At 37.6% G+C, this 24,098-nt stretch overlaps 1 protein-coding gene and 1 pseudogene across 1 annotated transcript; both read left to right on the top strand.

Annotated features, from left to right (window-relative positions):
* Positions 1 to 8,990: 8,990 nt before the first annotated feature.
* Positions 8,991 to 13,569, top strand: LOC100450296 (angiogenic factor with G patch and FHA domains 1-like; annotated as a pseudogene).
* A 4,344-nt stretch (positions 13,570 to 17,913) lies between these two features.
* On the top strand, positions 17,914 to 19,818 carry LOC100450657 (mitochondrial protein C2orf69-like). The gene has a single exon (XM_054533832.1). It carries the CDS (start codon positions 18,092 to 18,094, stop codon positions 18,443 to 18,445), a length of 354 nt encoding a protein of 117 aa, XP_054389807.1. The 5' UTR covers positions 17,914 to 18,091; the 3' UTR covers positions 18,446 to 19,818.
* Positions 19,819 to 24,098: the final 4,280 nt, after the last annotated feature.

Below are 24,098 nucleotides of genomic sequence, written 5' to 3'. Positions count from 1 at the left end.
CTTTTAGCTTCCCTGTTTTAGTGCACCTGAAGGGAAAGGAATGTGCTTATTAAGTCCCACTGCTTTACTGGGGCCCATTGTATGTGGGTGAAGTTTGGCAGTTACCCAAGAGACTTCTCCCCTATCTCCCTCTGTGCCCAAGCTGTCTTATCTGTGTTTTACTGTCTGCTCTTTCTGGCTGCTTGTAGTTAGAAGAGAAGTGATTTCCTTGAAATGCATGAAGGTAGAAAGGGAGCTGGAACTTAAAGTGGCAGTGTTTGTCCGAGGTGACAGTGCTCATGATCTGTCAATGTTATAATATTATAAAGCAGTCGTTCACACAAAAGCAGACAATATTCTTAGGTTCTATTAAGTTTATATGTTAATGTTGTTACAAAACTTAACTCAATTTTCTTATAAAATTATGTAACAAAATTTTGTTATTATGATATGAAAATAATCATATGAATTGTGATATGACAATATTATGATGTCATAATAATACAAATTATGATGTCATAATATATTGTGATATCATCATGCATATGAATTATGTCATAACATTGTGATGTCATAATACATAGAAATTATGTTGTCGTATACATTGTAGTATCAGAAAACATTCAAATTATGATGTCATAATATACTATGATATCATAATGTGTATGAATTATGATGTCATAATATAATTGTGATGTCATAATACATATGAATTATGATGTCATAAATTATGATGTCATAATGCAAATGATATATTGTAATGTCACAATATCATATTTATTTATCATATTTATATTATAAGATAAAATTTTGTCAGGTAATTTTATAAGGAAATTGAGTTAAATTTCCGTGGTAGGAGTGGGAACAAGAAAAGTAGCAGAGGGATATGCCTCACATTTAAACCACCATATCTCGTGAGTACTCACCATGACAAGAACAGCACAGAAACATGAGGAATCCATCCCCATGATTCAAGCACCTCCCACCAGGCCCCACCTGTAACATTAGGGATTAAAATTCAATATGAGATTTGGTGGGGACATCTAAACTATATCATATGACCATTAGAGAAACAGGTGAAATATTCATGGTTTCTACTGTTCAGATACTTTCATTCCAGAGCAAATGGCTAAATGATTGAATTCAACATTCTGTGGTCAGAAGACAGAAGGGAGGTGTACAGGGGACTTTGGCTACATTTGTTCCATTTCCCTTATGCTGTTGTGAGTTCTGAGGTTACCACCTAAAGGGCTATTCATGGACAAAATAATTATTGCTATTGTTGTGATTATTCCTATTTCTTTTACCTTAGTAAAAATAATATTTTTTAGCTTCTCATATAATTTTCCTAAAAAACTTTAAGACTTTTGATTAAATTCCTTGTTATTGTGTGTTACAAAAATTGACAGAGAAATGGCTAAAATAGATTAAAATTACACAAACTCTAAGAGTCAAGTTTTTATTCAGCAGGCTTAGGAAAGACAGAACTGGAAATACTCTATCAGCATAGACATCAGCCACATGGGGCCCACTTTCTGTCCCAGCCCTGCCCAGATCCACCCTCTTCTAAGGACTCATGCTGGTCTGGCCTCACCCTAGAATCAACTCTCACAGAACTAATTAAAAGAGATCAGAAATTTGAGTGGTGGCTCCTGCTGTCTCTCCTGAGCTGGTGCCCACAATTTCCTGAAAATAAAAAACAGATAAATGGGAGCAAATAATTATCTATTTGTGGGCCACAATTGCTTTTTCACTGAAGCCAGTGCATCTAGAGACATTTCACCTAGCAACCTGTCTATTATTTCTGCAGATCTAGTAGTTGTTCTACAAGGCACAAGAAAGTAAATATAAATACTAAAAAATCCCTCTGAACAGTTTACCCTTTCTTTCTGTATCCCTCTCATCTGTCTATACAGTTTTATTCTACACATTTTCTTTATAGGTAAATAATTTCAAAAATATAAGACAAAATAGAAATGTTGGGCCCTTCATTTAAATCCCGGGAATTACAGAACACCTAACACCCACCTCCCGGGGAGCTATGAGGACTAACACATCATGTGATGTTTCCAGCACAGTGCCGTGTAACAGACTTCTGAACACATAGTACACACCCAATAAACATTGTATTAACAATAAACACTGTGTTAACTCATGTGTACATGTTTTTCAAAGGCAGACATTCAAACACTGAAGCCTTTCAAATGCAGACATTCAAACAATGAAGCCTTTTCTAGCCTCTGTAAACTTTAAAGAGCCAGCTGACATTAACATGTTTCTGAAGGGTGATGGGTGGTTTCCACTTTGACCCAAATGTATTTATGTTGTGGTAAGAGTGTTGGGTGTTAGAAACTCTATGTGCTGTGCCTACTTTCTCTAACTGAGTGATACTACAATGGATGTACTGGGAGAAACATCAGCATTAAGAGAAAACTTTTTAAAGAAGCCAATTCATGGACCCCCTCCAAACCTGCAGAATCACATTACTAAGAGAGAGGCCTGAAATCAGAAATGTTTTATATGTACACTGAAACTTGAGAGGCAATGCTTAGCTAAGTGGCTTTCAGCCTAGGCGTCCAACCATAATCACATGACCACTTTAAAGAAATACCATCACCTGTGCCCTCCCACAGATTCTGTCTGTTGATCTTGGTGGGAGCATCCATATGGTTTTAATTAGGAAGTCAAATTGTCCCTCTTTGATGATTACATAATATTATACCTAAAAAAATTAAAGACCACCAAAAAACTTTTAGTGTCTTTGTTGTTGTTGCTGTTGTTGTTGTTGTTTGAGATGGAGTTTAGTTCTTGTTGCCCAGGCTGGAGTGCAATGGTGCGATCTCGGCTCACCGCAACCTCCACCTCCTGGGTTCAAGCAATTCTCCTGCCTCAGCCTCCCTAGTAGCTGGGATTACAGGCAAGTGCCACCACGCCTGGCTAATTTTGCATTTTCAGTAGAGAAAGGGTTTCTCCATGTTGGTCAGGCTGGTCTTGAACTCCCGACCTCAGGTGATCTGCCTGCCGCGGTCTCTCAAAGTGCTGGGATTATAGGCGTTAGGCACCGTGCCTGGCCCAAAACTTTTAGATTTGATAAATGAATTTAATAATGTTTCAGGACACAAAATTCAATGTACAACAATTAGCATTTTTATACACTAATAATGATCAATCTGAGAACCAAATTAAAAAGTCAATTCCTTTTACAATAGCTACAAAAAAGGTATTATACCTAGAAATATACTTAATCAAATAGGTGAAACATCTCTATGAAGAAAAACACACTGATGAATAAATTGTCCATGACAATTATTGTACAAATGAGAAAAACATCCCATGTTCATGGATTGGATGAATTATTATTAAAATGACTGTACTACCTCAAACAATCTACATACTAAATGCAATTCCTACCAAAATTTCAATGTTATTTTTCATAGAATTAGAAAAAAAATTAAATTCATATGGAACCGTAGAAAATCCCAAATAGCCAAAACAAATTTAAGCAAAAAGAACAAAGTTGGAGATATTACTATTATGTTACCTGACTTGAAAAATTATACTAGAAGGCTTTAATAATCCAAACAGTAGGGTACTGATATAAACAGATGCATAGATTAATGGAACAGAATAGAGAACCTAGAAATAAAACCACATACCTACACACAACTGATCTTTTACAAAGTGAACACAAATTTACACTGGGGAAATGACATTCTCTTCAACATGTTTTGCTGGAGAAATTATATTGCCATATGCAGAAGTATAAAATGGTACCCCTAACTCTCACCGTACACAAAAATCAACTCAATATAGATTGAAATACTAAAATGTAAGACCTGAAGTGATGAAAGTTCTAGAAGAAACCCTATGATAAACTTTTTTGGTTATTGGTCTGGGCAAAGAATTCATAACTAAGATCTCAAAAGTACACACAACAATAACAGAAATAGACAAATGGAACTTAATTAAACTAAAAAGCTCCTGAAAAGAAGCTTTTAATTGGCAGGTGAGCAGAGAACTTATGGAATAAAAAAAAGTTTGCGAAATATGCATGTCACAAAGAACTTAGGTTCAGAATATACGAGGAAATCAAACAGATCAACAAGAATAAAACAAGTAACCTCATTAAAAAGCAGGCAAAGAATGACAACAGATATTTTTCAAAAAGAAGACAATGATGGCCAAAAAGCATGTAAGAAATGCTCAACATTGCCAATGGTCAAATAAATGCCAATTAAAATCCACAATGAAATACCATTTTACATCATTCATAATGGCTAATTATTAAAAAGCAGAAAAGTGACAGATATTGGCAAGGATACAAGGAAAAGAGAATACTCACACATTGTGGGAATGTAAATTTCTACAACCTCTATGGAAAACAGTATAAAGATTTCTCAAAAAAATAAAAATAGAACTTCCATTTGATCCAGCACTTGCACTACTGGGTATCTACCCAAAGGAAAATAATTCATTATATAAAGAAGATGCTCACACTTACATGTTTATTGCAGCACTATTCACAATGGCAAAGATGTAGAGTCAATTTAAATTTATCAATTAATGATTGAAAAAAGCAAATTTGCTATACATTTATACCATGGAATATTACTCAGCAATAAAGAAGAATAAAATCATGTCTTTTGCAGCAACATGAATGAAACTGGAGGCCATTATTGTAAGTAAAATAACTGAAACAGAAAATAAAATACTATGTTTTCTCACTTGTAAGTGAGAGTTCAATAATGCATACACTTAAATCTAGAGACTGGAAAAATAGACACTGGAGACTATGTCTCAGAAAGATGGGAAGTTGTTAGAGGGGTTAGGAATGAGAAAATACCTAATTGGGACAATAAGCCCTATTCAGATGATTGTTACACCAAAAGTTCATACTTCATCACTATGCAACATGTCCCTGTAATGAAAGTGAATTTGTACCCTCTAATGTATTAATAAAGAGGACAAAAACTGACCTTTATCAAGAAGGCAGGCTGAATAGACCTCATAATTTTCATAAATATTTAGATTAGGCAGAAAGATAACTTTAATAAAATAAATAATGATATTGTATTTTAAGAATGATATAAAAAAGATAATTTGATGAATTAGAGTAGTTAGTACTCAGCACAGACAATAATGTGAGGCAAGATTCTAAGCTCTTAGACATCTGTAGACAGAATATCCCACAGTGTAAAATAACACAAAGATTCATTGGCAACGACAAATTGACATATTTTCAATCATATTACGTGCTATTAAAACCATTATCAAATTTACCATTTTGTTTCATAATAAAGGATCATAACGTTAAATAACTTCATTAAAAAGTTTTACTAATTAGGCATATAGATAAATGGGCAGCATGTTGACCAGTAAACAAAGGATACACATTATTTTCAGACCAAACCAAATTGTTTTATCAATTTTTATTTATTTGTTTTTGGTGGGGGGAGCAGCTTTATCAGCTGGGGATATAGTGGGGTCCTCTCCCTGGGAGGTGGAGTCTTCCACTGGTCACTCCCGGCAGTGGTCCAGGAGGCACCACACAATTCAGTGCTGGGCTCAGCTGGGGGCCGAGCCTTGGAGAAGGCGAACTATGTAGGGAAGCAGTAGCTGTGGGGTCCTCACCGCCTGCTCCACCTTGCTGCACTGGGTCCCTGGTGCTCCTCAGGGTCCTGCAGAGCGTGCGTCTCTATAGGGCAGTGACCATCTGGCCTGGAACCTTACCCTCAGAGCCCTGTTTGATGCAGGCCAGGGATTTCCGCTTCCTCCCCTTGGGCTGGACTTTGCACTAGGATATCTTCCAGTCCTTCTGGCATCTTGTTTTCAAGAATTTAAATTCCAGCCTCACAAATGTTCCAGCAGGGAAGGGTGTGTCCACTGCGCCGTCCACACTGGTCTCCTAGAAGGCCCACTGCAGGTCTGAGTGGATTCCTCCAGGGCTAGCTGCAGGCCCCGGCGCTGGGCCACCAGAGCTCGGCTCCGCCCCTGCCCCATCCACCCACGGGGACAGCGGGATCAGCAGCCTCGCTTGTTTCCACTGTCACCGCGGCCCTGCGAAGCGGCTGTTCTTCCCTCAGCTCTCTGATCCCGCTGGGAATCACCTCCTCCCCTGCCCTGCTTCTGGGGGGCCATGCCCGCAGAACGCTGGGCAGAGGCGAAGAAACCAGGAAATGTCCCTTTCTCCACATTGACCTTGGGGTCCACCTGGTCCTCTCCACTCCCTCCCATCCGGCCTGCACTGTTCCCTGGGGCCTGCAGTCTTAGCAAAGTTCCCTGCCACCTGCCTGGGTCGGGAAGCAGTCCTGTTGCCCACTCCCACCCTTCACCCTTTTTTGGTCCGTTCTTTCTCCCCACTGGATCTCTGACACGACACCCTCTCCTCCCTACTGTCCCCGGAGACCCTCTCTGGTTCCCACGCTCCACTTCTCCTTCCCCATCCTGAATCTCCTGGCTCCCACAGGGTGCCCTCCATTCCCAGAGCTCAGGGAAATCTGACAAAATTATTTTATATAGGAACATTTGAATTTAACTGAATTTATAACAGCAGAAACCCATCTAGTCATATTTTAAAGAATTATGAAATGATAATAGCAACTATCAATTTAAAGTGTAACTAGGGTTAAGAATACCTGCCATTTTACCAACAGCGACAATCACAATAACAACAACAACAACAAAACCCTGTTAAAGCTAACAAAGTAATTCTGTAAAGTTGCAGGATATGATATTAACATGAAAATCAGTTGCACTTTTTTACAGTAACAACAAAATATCTGAAAAAGGAATAAAGAAACAATTCCATTTACAATATTATCAAATGGAATGAAATAATTCATTAAATAGAAGAAGTTTAACCAAGAATATGAAAGATATGCATACTGAAAGGTATGAAATGTTGATGAAAGAAATTGAAGAATACAAAATGTGAAATATATCCTGTGTTAATGGATTCTAAAAATTAATATTGTTAAAATTTAATACAAAAAGTCATCTACAGAGCTAAAGAAATTTCTATCAAAATTTTAATGCATTAAAATAAATGTAGAACCAACAATTTTAAAATTAGTGTGGAGCCACAAAAGACCCCAAATAGCCAAATACTTAAAAGAAAAAGGCTGAAAGCCTGAAATCTCCTCATTTCAAACTATATTTTAAAGGTATAGTCATCAAGACAGTACAGTGCCTATATAAAAACAAATGGAACAGAGTAGAGGACCCAGAAATAAACACACATATACAGTCAACTGCTCCCACAGAATTAGGAAAAGATAGACACAGCAAGAAATGGTGTAGAAGAAACTAAATATGCACACAAAAAACTGAACACTTCTCTTATATCATCCGAAAAATTAGTTTAAAATAAAGACTTAAACATTTTTTTTTAAAATTTTACTTTAAGTTCTGGGATACATGTGCTGAACATGCAGGATTGTGACATAGGTATACATGTGCCACGGTGGGTTACTGCACCTGTCAACCCGTCATCTAGGTTTTAAGCTCTGCATGCATTAGGTATTTGTCCCAATGCTCTCCCTTTCCTTGCTCCCCACCCCCCTACAGGCCCTGGTTTGTGATGTTTCCCTCCCTGTGTCCATGTGTTCTCATTGTTTGACTCCCACTTGTGAGTGAGAACATGTGGTGTTTGATTTTCTGTTCCTGTGTTAGTTTGCTGAGGATGATGGTTTCCAGCTTCATCCATGTCCCTGCAAAGGACATGAACTCATTTTTTCTATGGCTGCATAGTATTCCATGGTATATGTGTGCCACATTTTCTTTATCCAGTCTATCATTGATGGGCATTTGGGTTGGTTCCAAGTCTTTCCTATTGTAAATAGTGCTGCAATAAACATACGTGTGTATGTGTCTTTATAGTAGAATGATTTATAATCCTTTGGGTGTATACCCAGTAATAGGATTGCTGGGTCAAATAGTATTTCTGGTTCTAGATCCTTGAGGAATCACCACACTGTCTTCTACAATGGCTGAACTAATTTACACACCCAGAAACAGTGTAAAAGTGTTCCTATTTCTCTGAATCCTCGCCAGCATCTATTGTTTCCAGACTTTTTGGTGCCATTCTAACTGGCATGAGATGGTATTTCATTGTGGTTTGATTTGCATTTCTCTAATGACCAGTGATGATGAGCTTTTTTTCATGCTTGTTGGCTGCATAAATGTCTTCTTTTGAGAAGTGTCTGTTCATATCCTTTGCCTATTTTTTGATGAGGTTTTTTTTGGTGTGTAAATTTGTTTAGGTTCTTTGTAGATTCTGGATATTAGACCTTTGTCGGATGGATAGACTGCAAACATTTTCTCCCATTCTGTACATTGTTTATTCATTCTAATGATAGTTTCTTTTGCTGAAGAGAAGCTCTTCAGTTTAAATAGATCCCATTTGTCAAGTTTGGCTTTTGTTGCAATTGCTTTTGGTGTTTTAGTCATGAAGTCTTTGCCCATGTGTATGTCCTGAATGATATTGCCTAGGTTTTCTTCTAGGGTTTTCATGGTTTTAGGTTTTAGGTTTAAGTCTTTAAGTCATCTTGAGTTAATTTATATAAGGTGTAAGGAAGGGATCCAGTTTCTGTTTTCTGCATATGGCTAGCCACTTTCCCCAGCACCATTTGTTAAATAGGAAATCCATTCCCCATTGCTTGTTTTTGTTAGGTGTGTCAAAGATCAGATGGCTGTAGATATGTGGTGTTATTTCTGAGGCCTCTGTTCTGTTCCATTGATCTATATATCTGCTTTGGTACCAGTACCATGCTGTTTTAGTTATGGTAGCCTTGTAGTATAGTTTGAAGTCAGGCAGCATGATACCTCCAGCTTTGTTCTTTTTCCTTAGTATTGTCTTGGCTATATGGACTCTTTTTTGTTCCATATGAAATTTAAAGTAGTTTCTTCTAGTTCTTTGAAGAAAGTCAATGGTGTCCTCTCTTATTTCCTTGAGCAGTGGTTTGTAGTTCTCATTGAAGAGGTCATTAGCAGAATATAAGTCTGTTGGGGAAATGGAATTCAAATATAAGTCCAAGGAGGAAAAGGAATTATGTAAAAATTATTTAAGAAGTTTTTTTGTAGCTCATAATCACAGGTCATTAGATAAATGCAAATCAAAACCACAATGAAATACCATCTCATGCCAGTTAGAATGGTGATCATTAAAAAGTCAGGAAACAACAGATGCAGGTGAGGGTGTGGAGAAATAGGTGAGGGTGTGGAGAAATAGGAATGTTTTTACACTGCTTGTGGGGGTGTAAAGTAGTTCAACCATTGTGGACGACAGTGTGGTGATTCATCAAGAATCTGGAACCACAAATACCATTTGACCCTGCAATCCCATTACTGGGTGTATACCGAAAGGATTGTAAATCATTCTACTATAAAGACATATGCACATGTATGTTTATTGCAGCACTATTAGCAATAGCAAAGACTTGAATCAACCCTAATGCCCATCAGCAATAGAATACATAAAGAAAATGTGGGATGTATACACTATGGAATACTATGCAGCCATTAAAAAAGAATGAGTTCATGTCCTTTGCACAGACATGGATGAAGCTGGAAGCCATCATTCTCAGTGAACTGACACAAGAACAAAAAACCAAACACCACATGTTTTCACTCATAAGTAGGAGCTGAACAATAAAAACACATGGACACAGGGAGAAGAACATCACACACCGGGGCCTGTTGGGGGGTGGGTGGCAAGGGGAAGGAGAGCATTATGACAATTACCTAATGCATGCAGGACCTAAAATCTAGATGACGGGTTTATAAGTGCAGCAAACCACCGTGGCATATGTATACCTATGTAACAAACCTACACTTTCTGCACATGTATCCTAGAACTGAAAGGAAAATAAAATAAACTAAAATAAAATTAAACTAAATTTAAAAAGACTCAAACGTAAGAACTGAAATCATGAATCCTCTAAAAAATAATAGGGAAAAAGCTCCTTGGCACCAGTCTTGGCAATGATGTTTTGGATTCTACACGAAGAACACAAGCAACAAAAGCAAAACTAAAAAAGTGCAACTATATCAAAGTAAAAAGTTTCTGCACAATAAAGGAAACAATCAACAAAATATAAAGGGAATATATGGGATGGGAGAAAATATTTGTGAACCACATGTAGGATAATATATTACTATCCAAAATATATGTAATACTAATCAATATGGAATAAAATTAATAGCAGAACAAAACAAAAACCAATTCCATGATTAATTGGGCAAAACATCTAAATAGCCATTTTTCCAAAGACATACAAATGGCCAGCAGGCATATAAAAAGATGCTTACCATCACTAATTATCAGAGTAATTAAAACCGAAATCCCAAGGCAATATCACCTTATGGTGGTGTTACAATAGCTATTATCAAAAAGTCAAAAGATAAAAAGTGTTAGGATGCAGAGACACAATATTTGTACACCATTGCTGAGCATTTCCACTGGTGCAGCCATTATATATGAACAGACACTTCCCAAAAGAAGACATTTATGCAGCCAAAAGACACATGAAAAAATGCTCATCATCACTGGCCATCAGAGAAATGCAAATCAAAACCACAATGAGATAGCATCTCACACCAGTTAGAATGGCAATCATTAAAAAGTCAGGAAACAACAGGTGCTGGAGAGGATGTGGAGAAATAGGAACACTTTTACACTGTTGGTGGGACTGTAAACTAGTTCAACCATTGTGGAAGTCAGTGTGGCGATTCCTCCCAGGGATCTAGAACTAGAAATAGCATTTGACCCAGCCATCCCATTACTGGGTATATACCCAAATGATTATAAATCAGGCTGCTATAAAGACACATGCACATGTATGTTTATTGCGGCATTATTCACAATAGCAAAGACTTGGAACCAACCCAAATGTCCAACAATGATAGACTGGATTAAGAAAATGTGGCACATATACACCATGGAATACTATGCAGCCATAAAAAGTGATGAGTTCATGTCGTTTGTAGGGACAGGGATGAAGCTGGAAACCATCATTCTCAGCAAACTATCGCAAGGACGAAAAACCAAACACCGCATGTTCTCACTCATAGGTGGGAGTTGAACAATGAGAACACATGGACACAGGAAGGGGAATATCACATACCGGGGCCTGTTGTGGGGTGGGGGGAGGGGGGAGGGATAGCATTAGGAGATATATCTAATGTTAAATGACGAGTTAATAGGTGCAGCACACCAACATGGGACATGTATACATATGTAACAAACCTGCATGTTGTGCACATGTACCCTAAAACTTAAAGTATAGTAAAAAAACAAATGAATCCAGACAAAAAGAAAACAAAATTATTCTAAACATCTAATCTACTTTAAGTTCACAAAATGTTTTAAACATAATTTAGGCTATGCTTGACTTAACCTACTTGTTTATTTCCTACCAAGGATGACCAGGAACCAGCCATTGATATTGAAACATTCATTATTCTTACATTTTCTTTCTTTTTTCTGTATCCTTTCTATCTCTCTCTCTCTCTCTCTCTCTCTCTCTCTCTTTCTCTCTCTCTCTCTCTCTCTCTCTCTCACACACACACACACAAAGTTTTGGAGGTTTCTTGAAATTTTTAAACTAGAAGTACCATTAATTCCAATTCTGAGTATATAGCCAAAGGACATAGAATACGTACCACCAAGGATATCTGTACTCCTCTGATACAGATAAATGGATAAACTGTGTGAGAGAGAATTATAGCTTTAGTGAAGAATGAAATTCTTCATTTACAACAATATTAATGAACCTTGAAGACATTATGCTAGGTGAAATAAGTGAAATGCAGAAAGACAAATACTGCACGATCTCATTTGTATGTGGAATCTTAAGGAAATAAAGAAAGAAAGAGAAAAAAGGAAGAAAAAAAAAAGCAAGCAAGAAAGAAAAGTGAGGAGATATCCATTGAAGGGTGCATACTGTCAGTTATATAATGAAAAACTGCTGAGGACCTAATGTGTAGAATGGTGACTATAGTTAATAATAATTTGTACTTGAAATTTGTTACAAAAGTAGACCCGAGTTACTCTCATCACACACACAAAAATGTATAAAGTAACTATGTAAGGGGATAGATATGATAACTAGTTTAATTGAGATAATTTAAAGATGTATACACATCTCAAAGCATTCTATTGTACACCCTAAATAGATACACTTTTTAATGTGTAAATCATACCTCAATAAATGTGGAAAAAAATAAGAGTAATCAACAGGTCATATCTAGCCACAGGTAAATTTATTTAAAACTTTCTTGGCCACTCTTTCTGGCTCAACCTAGGAACGGCCCAAGCGCTTTTGGCCCCTTGATTTCTCCGACGCTCCTCCCGCTGTTCTTGTAGTTGCAGAAGATGTAATAGTTCCCAGGAGTTTTCCGGGTTCCAGGCCGTGCAGATTGGACAGGGCCATCAGTCATCCCCTTGCTTGTTGCCCACAGCCCCGTTTGGCTCCAGGCAATGCATTTTACGGAGTCCTGGCAGTGGCCATAGCAGCCACCCGGGACGAGGCTGCCTTTCCTGCCTGCCCTCTTGTGCCCTCTGGCTCCTTAGGCTTCCAGTATGGCTCCAGCGCAGTCCCTCCTCTCGTTACTAGTGAAGGCAATGTAACTGCGGAAGATACTGAGGAGGAAAATGAGAAAAAAAATTGGACCCCGTGTATTAGAATAATTGTCATTAGATCACCCATGCTGCAGGCAGGATCACACTTTGTCATTACTGCTCTGAAACCTGCTAATTGGTTGAGAAAATGATCTGGATCATACTCTTTGAATCCCTGAAGTTGGTGTCAGTAAGTTTCATGCAGAAATTTATTTTCACCAAGACTTGAAAACTTATGTCCTTGTAGATGAAGACAGTCAAAATGGAAAAATTGCTAATGGAAAAAGTATTGTTCAGCTGAAAACTAAATGTGAGCCTTATGTAGCTTAGCATAGACATGAAGTGAAAATTGGTGAGACTGTGTTACCCTTTTACATTCACCCTGGCAGTCATACCTATGATGGCTGTGAACCACAGCAGGTTAGAGCTCACTTTTGCCTTAATAAGAAGGATGAATTGTGTATTGGTCCAACACTAAGTAAGGATAAAAAAGAGTTGGAAATAAGAAAATAATTTTATACAATAGTAGTAAAATATGGTTTACAGAATATACATTATGAAGAGGTATAGATATTGAAAAATCTAAAATATAAAGATACAGTTGGAGGACGTAGTGAGCAGACTGGAAGTGAAGGAACTTTCCAAAGAGATGGTGCTCCTGCATTTGTTCATTCTGAAATTACTGACAGCAACAAAGATCAGATGATGTTGGAGAAGATGGGTTGGTAAAAAGGAGGGGGCCTGGGGAAGGGTGGTGAAGAAATGAAAACTCCGATTCAGCTTTAGCTTTGGCGAACACATGTAGGCTTGGGGACAGACAGTCCATCCTCAACTGAAGATGTTCACCTTCTCCAAAACAAAAACAAACAAACTGGGACAAAGCATGAGATAGATTTGCTGAAAACTTCCCAGAAACTAAACCTTAAAAAGATGACCTAGGGACCATGCCTTGGGTAAAAGGGACTGTATAGTGAGGGTTAATCATAGAAAAACACCCAAGCTTTTTGAAAAATAGACTTTGGAATCTCTTACCTATTTTATTTATTTATTTATTTTTGCAAAACTCTTCTCCCCAAAAGAGTCTGTGGCACAGAGGAACTGTGTCACATTTTACCCCTTCCTGATTCAGAAATGTGTAATAAAGCTTGCTTTACAGCTTTTTAAAACCATTTTTAAACTGATAAATAGTGACTGAATCGAGTTATGCAGTCAGTGGACTAAAGTTTACAGGGCACAGATGAGTTTATCAAACTTTATGATTTTATCTTGTCATTTACAACATCCATATAAGCAAAAACCCATATAAGCAAAAGTAATATGATCACGAATGACTTAAATGTACATTTGTCTCCATATATTCACAGTAAGACACAGAGCAAAAGAAACATCAAAAGTTTATAAAAATAAACCTAACTATATGCATCCTTGTTTATGCTGTTAAAAACCTACATCAAAGAACCTCCTGGCCAGGCGCGGTGGCTCATGCCTGTAATCCCAGCACTTTGGGAAGCTGAGGTGCGTGGATCACCTGAGGTCAGGAGTTCAAGACCAGCCTGACCAATATGATGAAACCTCGTCTCTACTAAAAATACAAAAATTAGCCGGGCATGGTGACATGCACCTTGTAATCCCAGCTACTTGGGAGGCTGAAACAAGAGAATTGCTTGAACCTAGGAGGCAGAGGTTGCAGTGAACCAAGATCGTGCCATTGCAGTCTAGCCTGGGCACCAACAGCAAAACTCTGTCTCAAAAACAAAAAGAACCTCTTATCCTCAAAATAGCATAAATAATATTATTGGAGAACGAATTAACAGGTGACATATTGTAGAAAATTAGTCTGTTATTGTTTTCTTCTGTGAAGAATCTGTTTATTTGTACTATATATTCAGCATTTATATTTGGTTTGTATCATAGCTAATGAGATATTCAGATATAAACACCTGAGTAGAGTATTAAAATATTGTGCTGGTATTTGTAGTTTTCATAAATATTATTGCATGCAATGGAGTTGCATCAGAGAAATCTGATTTCTAGTAGAAAAGGAATACTTAGCCAGGGCCTAAAGTTTAAGACATTTATTGAAAATATCTTCAATTGTGATAAAAACATTATAACATTAACAAAATTTTCAATAAATTCTGAATTAAACAAAAAAATCAAATGATAACTTGTATGGAGTTGGGGAAGTGCTAATAAGGTAGAATGGCAATTGAAGCCAAAAGATCTGAGTTTGGGTAAATAATTTTATCCATAAAAACAATAATTCTGACCATATACTATTTACTACAGTGAAGTATTCCAGAAATTTGTGCATAATACATAATTAATTTTCTAATGGCAAAAAGTAATCACATTCTACAAAATATTACAATGTGGTCTATTGAAAAGATCAGTATTTCAAATGAACAAACTTTGAATTTCTCATGAGGTGGTGATCTATGCCATAGAAAATCTATGTAAAATATTTTACTCATGTGTGCAACTGTTGATATTTCTGCTTTTCAGAAAAATAACATGCTATAAAAACATAATAAACATAACTAAAATCACCAAGAAGTTACAAGAATTCACAAAACGCCTAACATAGTTGAAAGAAAATTATGGAAACTTCTCAGAATCAGAAGTAGATAAAGGTAATGATCCTGAGAAGTATCAACCTAAGAGGCCAGTGCTTCATTCAGATGCATCTGATCACAAGGATGTCAAATCTATGTGGGTCATTCAGCTTTGGATAAGGCAAATGGAATAAACATAGATAAACTGCCTGCTGTCTTCTGGAGTGTGCTATCTTCCATATGTGAGAACTAAATTATAGATTATGTTGCACACAGGAGATAAGCTACTAATGTGAAGCATTAGATAAATTATATGGCACATAAAAGATATGAGGTTTATATTTAAATGTTTGCTAATATAATGAAAAAACAAGAAACCAAAATAATGTGTGAAAAACCTATGAGCTTGGCAAGTCATATTTGGAAGAGAGGCAAATGGAAAGTATTGAAAATGTAGTAAAAGTGTTTAATGTACAGCATACAAATTACACATTAAAATAGACTGAGCTGATGAGAGGACTAGTAAACTGAACTGCTGAGCACAATTACTGTAGTCATATACTTTTTAGCAGGCAAATTAATACAAAATACAAATTGTTTATTATATATGAAGATTAGATGAGAAGAAATGAAAAACATTGAATGGTTTTACTATACTATATAAACAGGAAGGCAATATTCAAATAATCGGTGACTCATCAGTTTGAGAAATTGGAAACAAGGCATGAATGAAGTTTAGAGTGTAATGTGTCAAAAAAGATAAATTAAGAAATACTTAAAAGAAGTGATGGTTTTGGTTATTGTTAATACTGCTTCAATAAACATGAGAGTGCAATTATCTTTTGACATACTGATTTTATTTCCTCTTGATATATACCCAGTGATTAGATTGCTGGGTCAAATATATGGTAGTTCTATTTATAATTTCTTGAAAACCCTCCATGCTGTTTTCCCAAAGGGCTGTACAAATTTACATTCTCACCAACAGTCTATAAGTGCCCATCTACAGATGAATGAAGAAAATATTATACACAGACACACACACACACACACACACACATTCATACACACACAGGAATAATGTTTAGTAATAAAACAGAATAAACTTCTGTCATTTATGTCAACATGGACGAACTTAAAGGACATTATGTTAAGTGAAATATGCCAGTCACAGAAAGAAAAAAGACCACAAGATATCACTCACGTGAAATCTAAAAATGTTGATCTCATAGAAGTAGAGAGTAGAATGGTGGTTACCAGAGGCTAGGGAGAGTGAAGGGATGAAGAAATGGGGAGAGGGTTGTCAAAGTTACAAAGTTACAGTTAGGCAGCATAAATTGTGGTGTTCTATTACACAGTTGGGTGACTATAGCTAATAATAATGTACTCTTTATTCTAAGACAGCTAAAAAAGAGGACTTTGGATTTTATTAGCACAAAGAAATAATAAATGTTTAAGTGCTAGATATGCAAATTACCCTGATTGGGTCATTGTACAATGTATACACGCATAGAAACATCACACTATACCCCATGTGCATCAATTATGAATAAAATACCTCTTTAAAAAAGAATAATGATCAGCCGGGCAAGGTGGCTCACACCTGTAATCCCAACACCTTGGGAGGCCCAGGCTGGCAGCTCACGATGTCAGGAGTTAGAGACCAGCCTGGCCAACATGGTGAAACCCTGTCTCTACTAAAAATACAAAAATTAGCCGGGCATGGTGGCATGTGCCTGTAATCCCAGCTACTCAGGAGGCTGAGGCAGGAGAATTGCTTGAAGCTGGGAGGTGGAGGTTGCAGTGAGCTGAGATCGTGCCACTGCACTCCAGCCTGGATGACAGAGCAAGACTCCATCTTGAGAAAAAATAATAATAATAATGATCAAACTGCATGACACCAAAAAGAAGAAAAACTCTTACAAGCATTGAGATAGAAGACAGATAACCTGTGAAGCTGAGGGAAAACTCTTGCCTCTGTATCAAGTCAGAAAACAGTAAAATTAATATTAATGAAATATTAAAAGGAAAGCTCTGGACAGCATAGAAATGTATTAACTGAAAAGACAACCTATAAAATAATAGAAAATATGTGCATCTGACAAGGAGTTAATACCCAAAATATATGAGACTCAACAGCAATACAAATCAAAAAACTCAACTAAAGAGTAAGCAAAAGACCTGAATAGACATTTTTCCAAAGAAGGCACAAAGAAATCCCTGACATCACTAATCATCTGGAAAATGCAATCCAAAACCACATGAGATAGTACCTCACCCCATTTAGAATGGCCATTATCAAGAAGACAAAAGATAACAAGTTTTGATGCGGATGTGGAGAAAAGGGAACACTTAAACACTATTGTTGTGAATGTAAATTTAGTACATTTTTAGATTTATTTGTTGATTTTTTAGAAACCGCATGGAAAACTATGCAGGTTTCTCAAAACAAACCAACCAACCAACCTAAAATGGAACTACCATATAATCCAGAAATTCTACTATTCAGTATATATCAAAAGGAAATAAAATCAGTGTATTGAAGAGATCTGCACTCCCATGTTTATCATAGCTCTATTAACAGTAGCCAAAGATATGGAATCAATATTAGAGTCCATCAAGGGATAAATGGATAAAGCAAATGTGGTGTATACAAACAATGGAATACGATTTAACCACAGAAAACATGAAATCCGGAGCTGCGCGCTGACGTTGGCCTCTGACGTGTTGCCCCGCGCCGGCTTCTGGCCTGGCCGCGGCGCGACAGTTGGGCGTCCTGCGCAGTCCCAACCTCAGGACTCCCCACCCTCCACCTCCAAAGAGCTCGAGTCTTTGCGGTCGCGGCGGCTGCTGCTCCTGCTGCCTCAGATTGGAATTGGAGATGCCTTGTCCTACTCTCAGGACAGAACCATGAAAGCAGCGGCACCGGCGGTCCCCGATGCTCCCAATCCGCCGACGGGCGCCGCCTCAGAGCCTGCCACTGTCCGCCATCCCCGGAGCCGACGTGCAACGCAGCGCGGAGTTGCTCCTGTTTGCGGCGATCAGAGGGATACTGGAGCGGCGGGACATCTCCGGGAGTGGGCGAAGGAAAAGCCGCAGGCGCCAGGCCCTCTTTTTCCCCGGGAATGTGCAGGATTACCATGAAATTATGACTCGTCATCCTGCGAATTACCAGTGGGAAAATTGGAGTCTAGAAAATGTTGCCACAGTTTTAGCTCACCGGTTCCCCAATAGTTATGTTTGGGTAATAAAAGTGCTCCCGAATGCATTTGCACAAATTCAGCTGCCATGATAGTTTTCTGAAAAGTAACGTGTTTGGTTTCCAAAAACACAATACTGACTCTAGAGCTTTTAAGCACTTTTATATTTTATTGATGCTTTTAAGTCAGAATAGTTTATTAAATAAAAATTTGAATGATTGGAATAAGGACGCCACAGGATCTAATTGTAGTGGAATTCTTTTCATACTAAAAATTGTTTCCAGGGAGAAAAAGAGAGGGCCTGTGAAAAACCTGATGCATTGGTCATGAGTTTTTATCCACCATCGCTAAATGATGCATCTTTTACCTTGACTGGATTCAGTAAAGGTTGTGTTGTTTTGAAGCAGTTTCTTTTTGAATTGAAAGAAGCCAAGAAAGACAAGGACATAGATGCTTTCATTAAAAGCATAAGAACAATGTATTGGCTGGATGGTGGTCATTCCAGAGGAAGCAATACTTGTGTTACTTAACCACAAGTCTTGAAAGAATTTCACAAACAGGGATTATTGTACACACCCATGTAACACCTTACTAAGTACATGATCCAGTGAGATCTTGGATTGGAAAGGAACAAAATTAATTTGTTTAGATACTTACGGATATTGATATGCAGGTGACTGGCCGAATTCATTTCACAAAGGAAGGTCCCTCCATAGAGAATCTCTTCAGAGTTCGTGAAGTATTTTGAGATTACAAGTATATTAATGTACTTGTTCAGTGGAAGAGCATGAGCACTTTGAGTGTTATAAATTCAGATAATGGAATGTAATTGATAGATGCATTGTCAGTTTGTGGGTATGGAGGGAAGCACACATTCCTCGAATATGAGTGTAATGTGCAATAGTGTGTCTTGCTTGTGGATGTGAGCAGTTTTTAATTTGGGTTGGGTTAAAATTAGCTAATTTGAAATGTAACACGGTGGTTTGTAATAATACTAAGGAGATATAAGACCCTTAAAAATGAAAGTTACAGCATAGTTCTTGTAAAAGGTAACTAAAATAGTTTCTGTTGAAAATAGTTGATTTTCTGAGTTATGTTACTAATTTTGGTGACATTTTAACAGTGATTAGCTATTTTGGCACTTAAAACTTGAGTGGAAACATTTTATTTCTCTTCAAACAAAAGCAAAGGCACAATGTTGTTTTCTGTCATTTTGGAGTAACTGTACCCTGCCTCTTGTGTTTTGTAAACTCATTGACTCATTCTTGAATGTGCCACCAAGTACTTTTTTCTTGAGAGTCAAAATACATTTGTTTCCCAATGTCCAAAAATTTGCAATAGTGTAAAGGTGGTTATTTATGTATTTTGGATAAAAATGTGCTACTGAGAAAATTTCAAAATTTTCAATGTATTAGCCTTTTTTAAGGGGAACAACTTAGGTAAGATAAATACATAATGCTGTATATCTTCAGGCTCTATTAAAAAGGAAACAGATTCCATATATCTAAATCAGTGTTTCTCCACAATGATGACTTTGTCTGGAAAAAAAAGTTATCCTTGGCCAAAAAGCAAAATTACATTGCTGTAAGAAAAGTTACAAGGGAAAGTTTAAACATCATCCGGCCAGAGGCCAGATCCATATATGACAGTCACAATTTCAACTCTGAACTGCATTTATGTGTGATTTAAGAGTCCCACTAGGGGACTCTGTCCGTGTATGAAGGTGACAGTCCTAATTGTTGGCTACATGTTTCTATGAGAGTCACAAGCTCCCTCTTTGCTGGGCCCTGTTCTGTAACTCTCTATACACACCAAGGGCTTTATAAAATACATGTGAGTGTCATAATCTTCTGCGAGCTTTTTAGAATTAGTAGACCAGGGACCTTAGTTGTTGCCCTAATCCTAGCTATTAGAGTCCAAATTTCTTCTATTTTCTGGGTCCATGTAAGAAAGCCATCATCACTTATTCCTAGTCCCAACACCAGACTGTTGCCTGGGCCTGGTTATACGTCACAACCCCACCTGTGAGCAGAACCAGGGGGAAAGTCACATCACCTGAACGCTGGGCCAGGGAAATGTCAATATCCTTCCATGGGTATGACCCACACAGGAAAGTCACATCACCATTGTGCTAGGCTCAGTGATATGTCACAATGCCCACTGTAGGGAGAACCCAGTCAAAAGAATCATATCACCTAGGTGCTGGGCCCAGCAGTATGTCACAATCCCCTCTGTTCACGGGGCCGAATCATAAGTGGAGAGTCATACCACCTAGGTAATATGCCCAGATTTCTGTTACTGGAGGCAGGGCACAGGCAGGAAAGTAGAGTCTCATCACCCAGGTGATGGGCTCAGAGATACATTACAATGCTCCTTGTGGGCAGGACCCAGGCAGGACAGTAACATCACCTAGGTGTTTAGGCCAGGTATATGTCACAATCCCAACTGTTGGCAGGGCTCATGCAAGAGAGTAAAGTCAGTCAGGTGATGAGAAAAAAATTATATGTCAAAGTCACACCTGCAGGAAAGTCCAGGGATGAGATTCACAGTCCCATACATTTTCTGGCTCAGGGTATAACAGACAACAGCTTCTGTGAATTGTGTTAAAGTACACAAATCACAGTCTCAATGGTGGACAGAATTCATGCATGAAAGCTCCACCCTCACCTGCAAACACTGTCTAATTAGAGCAGTCACTGCCTCACAGGTGTGCTGAGTTTTGGTATAAAAGTCAGCAATCTACCTATGAACTGCATCCATGTATGATAGTCACAATGTCAACTTCCAACTGATCTGGGTGTGATATTCAGAATCTCAACAGTGGGCTATGTCCATGTGGGAAGGTGACATTCCTCACTGTATATTGTGTGTGCATAGAAGAGTCACAGTGTCACCTATGCACTGGGTCTTTTTAAGACACCCCGTGTGCCACTTAATGGTTCTATATGGTCTGCATGAGAATGAAACCTGCTCTGCGACCTTCGTGATGGTGTAAATCCATGATCCTAAATGTTGCCCTAAGTTCAGACATAAGAGTCAACACCTGTCCTATTTGTTGGGTCCAGGTATGAGATTCATCAGTATGCCTGTGAACTGGGTCCAGAAATGAGCCACCATCCCGTTTGTGGGTGGACCCAGATATGAAAGTCAGAATTCCAACTGTGAACTGTTTCTGTGAGTGAGATCCAGGACCTCATGTGTGGGTTCTCTTTGCATTTAATCCTAACTGTGGGTTGTGTGTGCATACAAGAGTCACAATCAAAATTTTGAGCTGGGCCCTGTTTTCACACTCTCTGTACCACATTAGGGCATTATTCAATATGCATGACTGTTGTAATTCTCTGAGACCTCTGTAAAATTGGGAAGCCCAGGATATTATCTGTTGCAGTAAGCCTCGATACAAGAGCCAACATCTCTTCTACTTCCTTGGACCAGGCATGAGAGACATTCACACGACTGAGTTGGGTCCAGAAATGAGTCACCTTCCAAACTGCTGCCAAATCCACAAATGACAGTCTCAATTCTAACTGTGGACTGTTTGCACATGTGAGATTCAGAACCTTACCAGTGCACTTTGTACATGTGTGAGAATGATAATCCTAATTGTTGGGTAGTGTGCCCATAAGAGGCAAAATTTTACCCGTGTAATGGACTCTGATAATAATGGACCCAAGTAGTCTATAGAATATTGATTATTGTCATAGTAATCTGTATTCTTTATACAATTAGGAGACCCAGAACCTTACTGATTGTTGTTTGTTTGTTTGTAATGATAACCAGACTAGATGAAGTGACTACAGGGATATAGCCTGACTATAATCAGGTAATCAGGACTGAAGTGCTGACTGATTAAAGTGCTGTGTTTTCACTGCCTTGACAGGCAAGTGTCTTGCAAACTGCCTGCCAAACACAGGCTAAACCTGATGACACATCATGCTGGAGCAGAGTCAATTGACTATTTGTGTCTAGGTGATGAGTGTGCTTTAGTGTGGGCAGGGAAGGTACCTCATGATAACAGCCACAAACTGCTATTTAGACCAAAGCAAAAGCCCACCACCAACTGTTGGTTCTGACGGAGGTGATTTTTAATATATCATGAAACCAGTAAGCAAAAAGGAGTTAAAGTTGAGCAGGTGTCCTCAGTCATGGTGGTTAATCCAGTTTGTGTTGTGAATTGTTTGATTAGCCTCCACTTTACTGCAATGGTGAGGGAGAAATTACCACCCTAGGGCTACTGGAACAGTTAAAGCCATGACACCAATCATTGGATTAACAAGATTGACAGCAGATATTCATTACATATAATCATGGAAGGAGGAAAGTATGTAAAGTATACAGACCCACACAGGGATTGCACTTGGGAGCAGAGAGAACAAACAGGCTTTGTAGTATCAAGAGGGTGAGATGCTCTTGGTTCCCACAGGAGGTTGTTATTGGTTGGTCTGAATAATTCTGTGATCTTGGGAGAAACTGAAACACATTATAGCACCAACTGCTAAGACTCCACTAACATACTATAATAGTATAACTCTATAATGTACTGTACACTATAATACTAATTACAGTATGTTCTCACTTTGTTGATAGATTCTTGGAAACTGTGATTTTTAGTAAAACGTACTATATAATGAAACCAATTTTACTATTGGCTAATTGATATAAACAAGAGTTCATTTTCTATGATACGTAGTATTTTGTTTCACTTGAAGTCAGTTTCCAAGAACCTATCAATGACATTAAATGAGTACTTACTGAGCATGTATTTTAGTGATGTGTAATAGAAAGTAGCTCTACAAAATATGCTATATAAAATATACTTTTCATGTACAAAACTGTACTTTGTGCTACACATTACTGTCATGAACCACGTAATAACGTAGAAATTGACAGACCATATATATGATGTTGTTCTGTCATGACTAGGTATATGTAAACGTACATAGAAAGGCCAAGGGAGTTGAGAAGTTGAAGAAAGAGGCTGACAAATCAAGTTTCCCAGAAAGAAACATTTAAGAGGGACTTATGAATAAAAGCTGTGTTTCAGATGGCTGAAGATGGTGGATCCCCACAGTGTTACCCTCAAACCCAGACACTTATCACAGAAAAAGGAATGTGTAGGACAATTGAAGTCACTATACAAACTTGCCTAAGGGTAGGATTTATGCTAAGTACTTGTTCACAGTAACATCAAGGTTGTTTTGATTTAAGGGTAGGGCTTACAGAAACATTAGGTTTAAATATATAACATAGGTGCTTGAAACCCCCTCCCCCAAAAAAATTAGAGGAAGTACCTGTGTCATAAATTTTTTTACGATTTAAAATCTTAAAGTCCTGTTTTGTTAAGTAACCTTAAGTTTCCCACTAAAAATTAGCATTGCTAAGCATTAAAATCATAGTTAATATGTGTAATTGAAATTACTGGATATAAAAAATCTACATAGAAAGTATATTAAAAATTAAGATGTGTTTTTGGTAAAATAAACGTTTGTTAAAATGACATATAGATGTAGTTTTTACTAAAAAATAATATTGTCTAGAGGTTAATGGTTATTTTAAAATTAAAAATAAAACAATCTAAAAGTTAAAAAAATTATTAATACAAATTTTTAATTTTTTGTAAGCTGCAGCAAAGCGACTCATCCTAACAAAATAAAAAACTGGTTATGATAAAATAATTTTAATAAAATAACATTAAAACAAAAGTCTTAATGCATCAGGGTGACTTCTCCCTGTCGCGCTGTTTCC

This window comes from Pongo abelii, chromosome 18, assembly GCF_028885655.2.
Source record: "Pongo abelii isolate AG06213 chromosome 18, NHGRI_mPonAbe1-v2.0_pri, whole genome shotgun sequence".
Taxonomy (NCBI): domain Eukaryota; kingdom Metazoa; phylum Chordata; class Mammalia; order Primates; family Hominidae; genus Pongo; species Pongo abelii.
The sequence above is the reverse complement of the archived record's forward strand: the minus strand, read 5'-3'. Positions and strand labels throughout refer to the sequence as shown.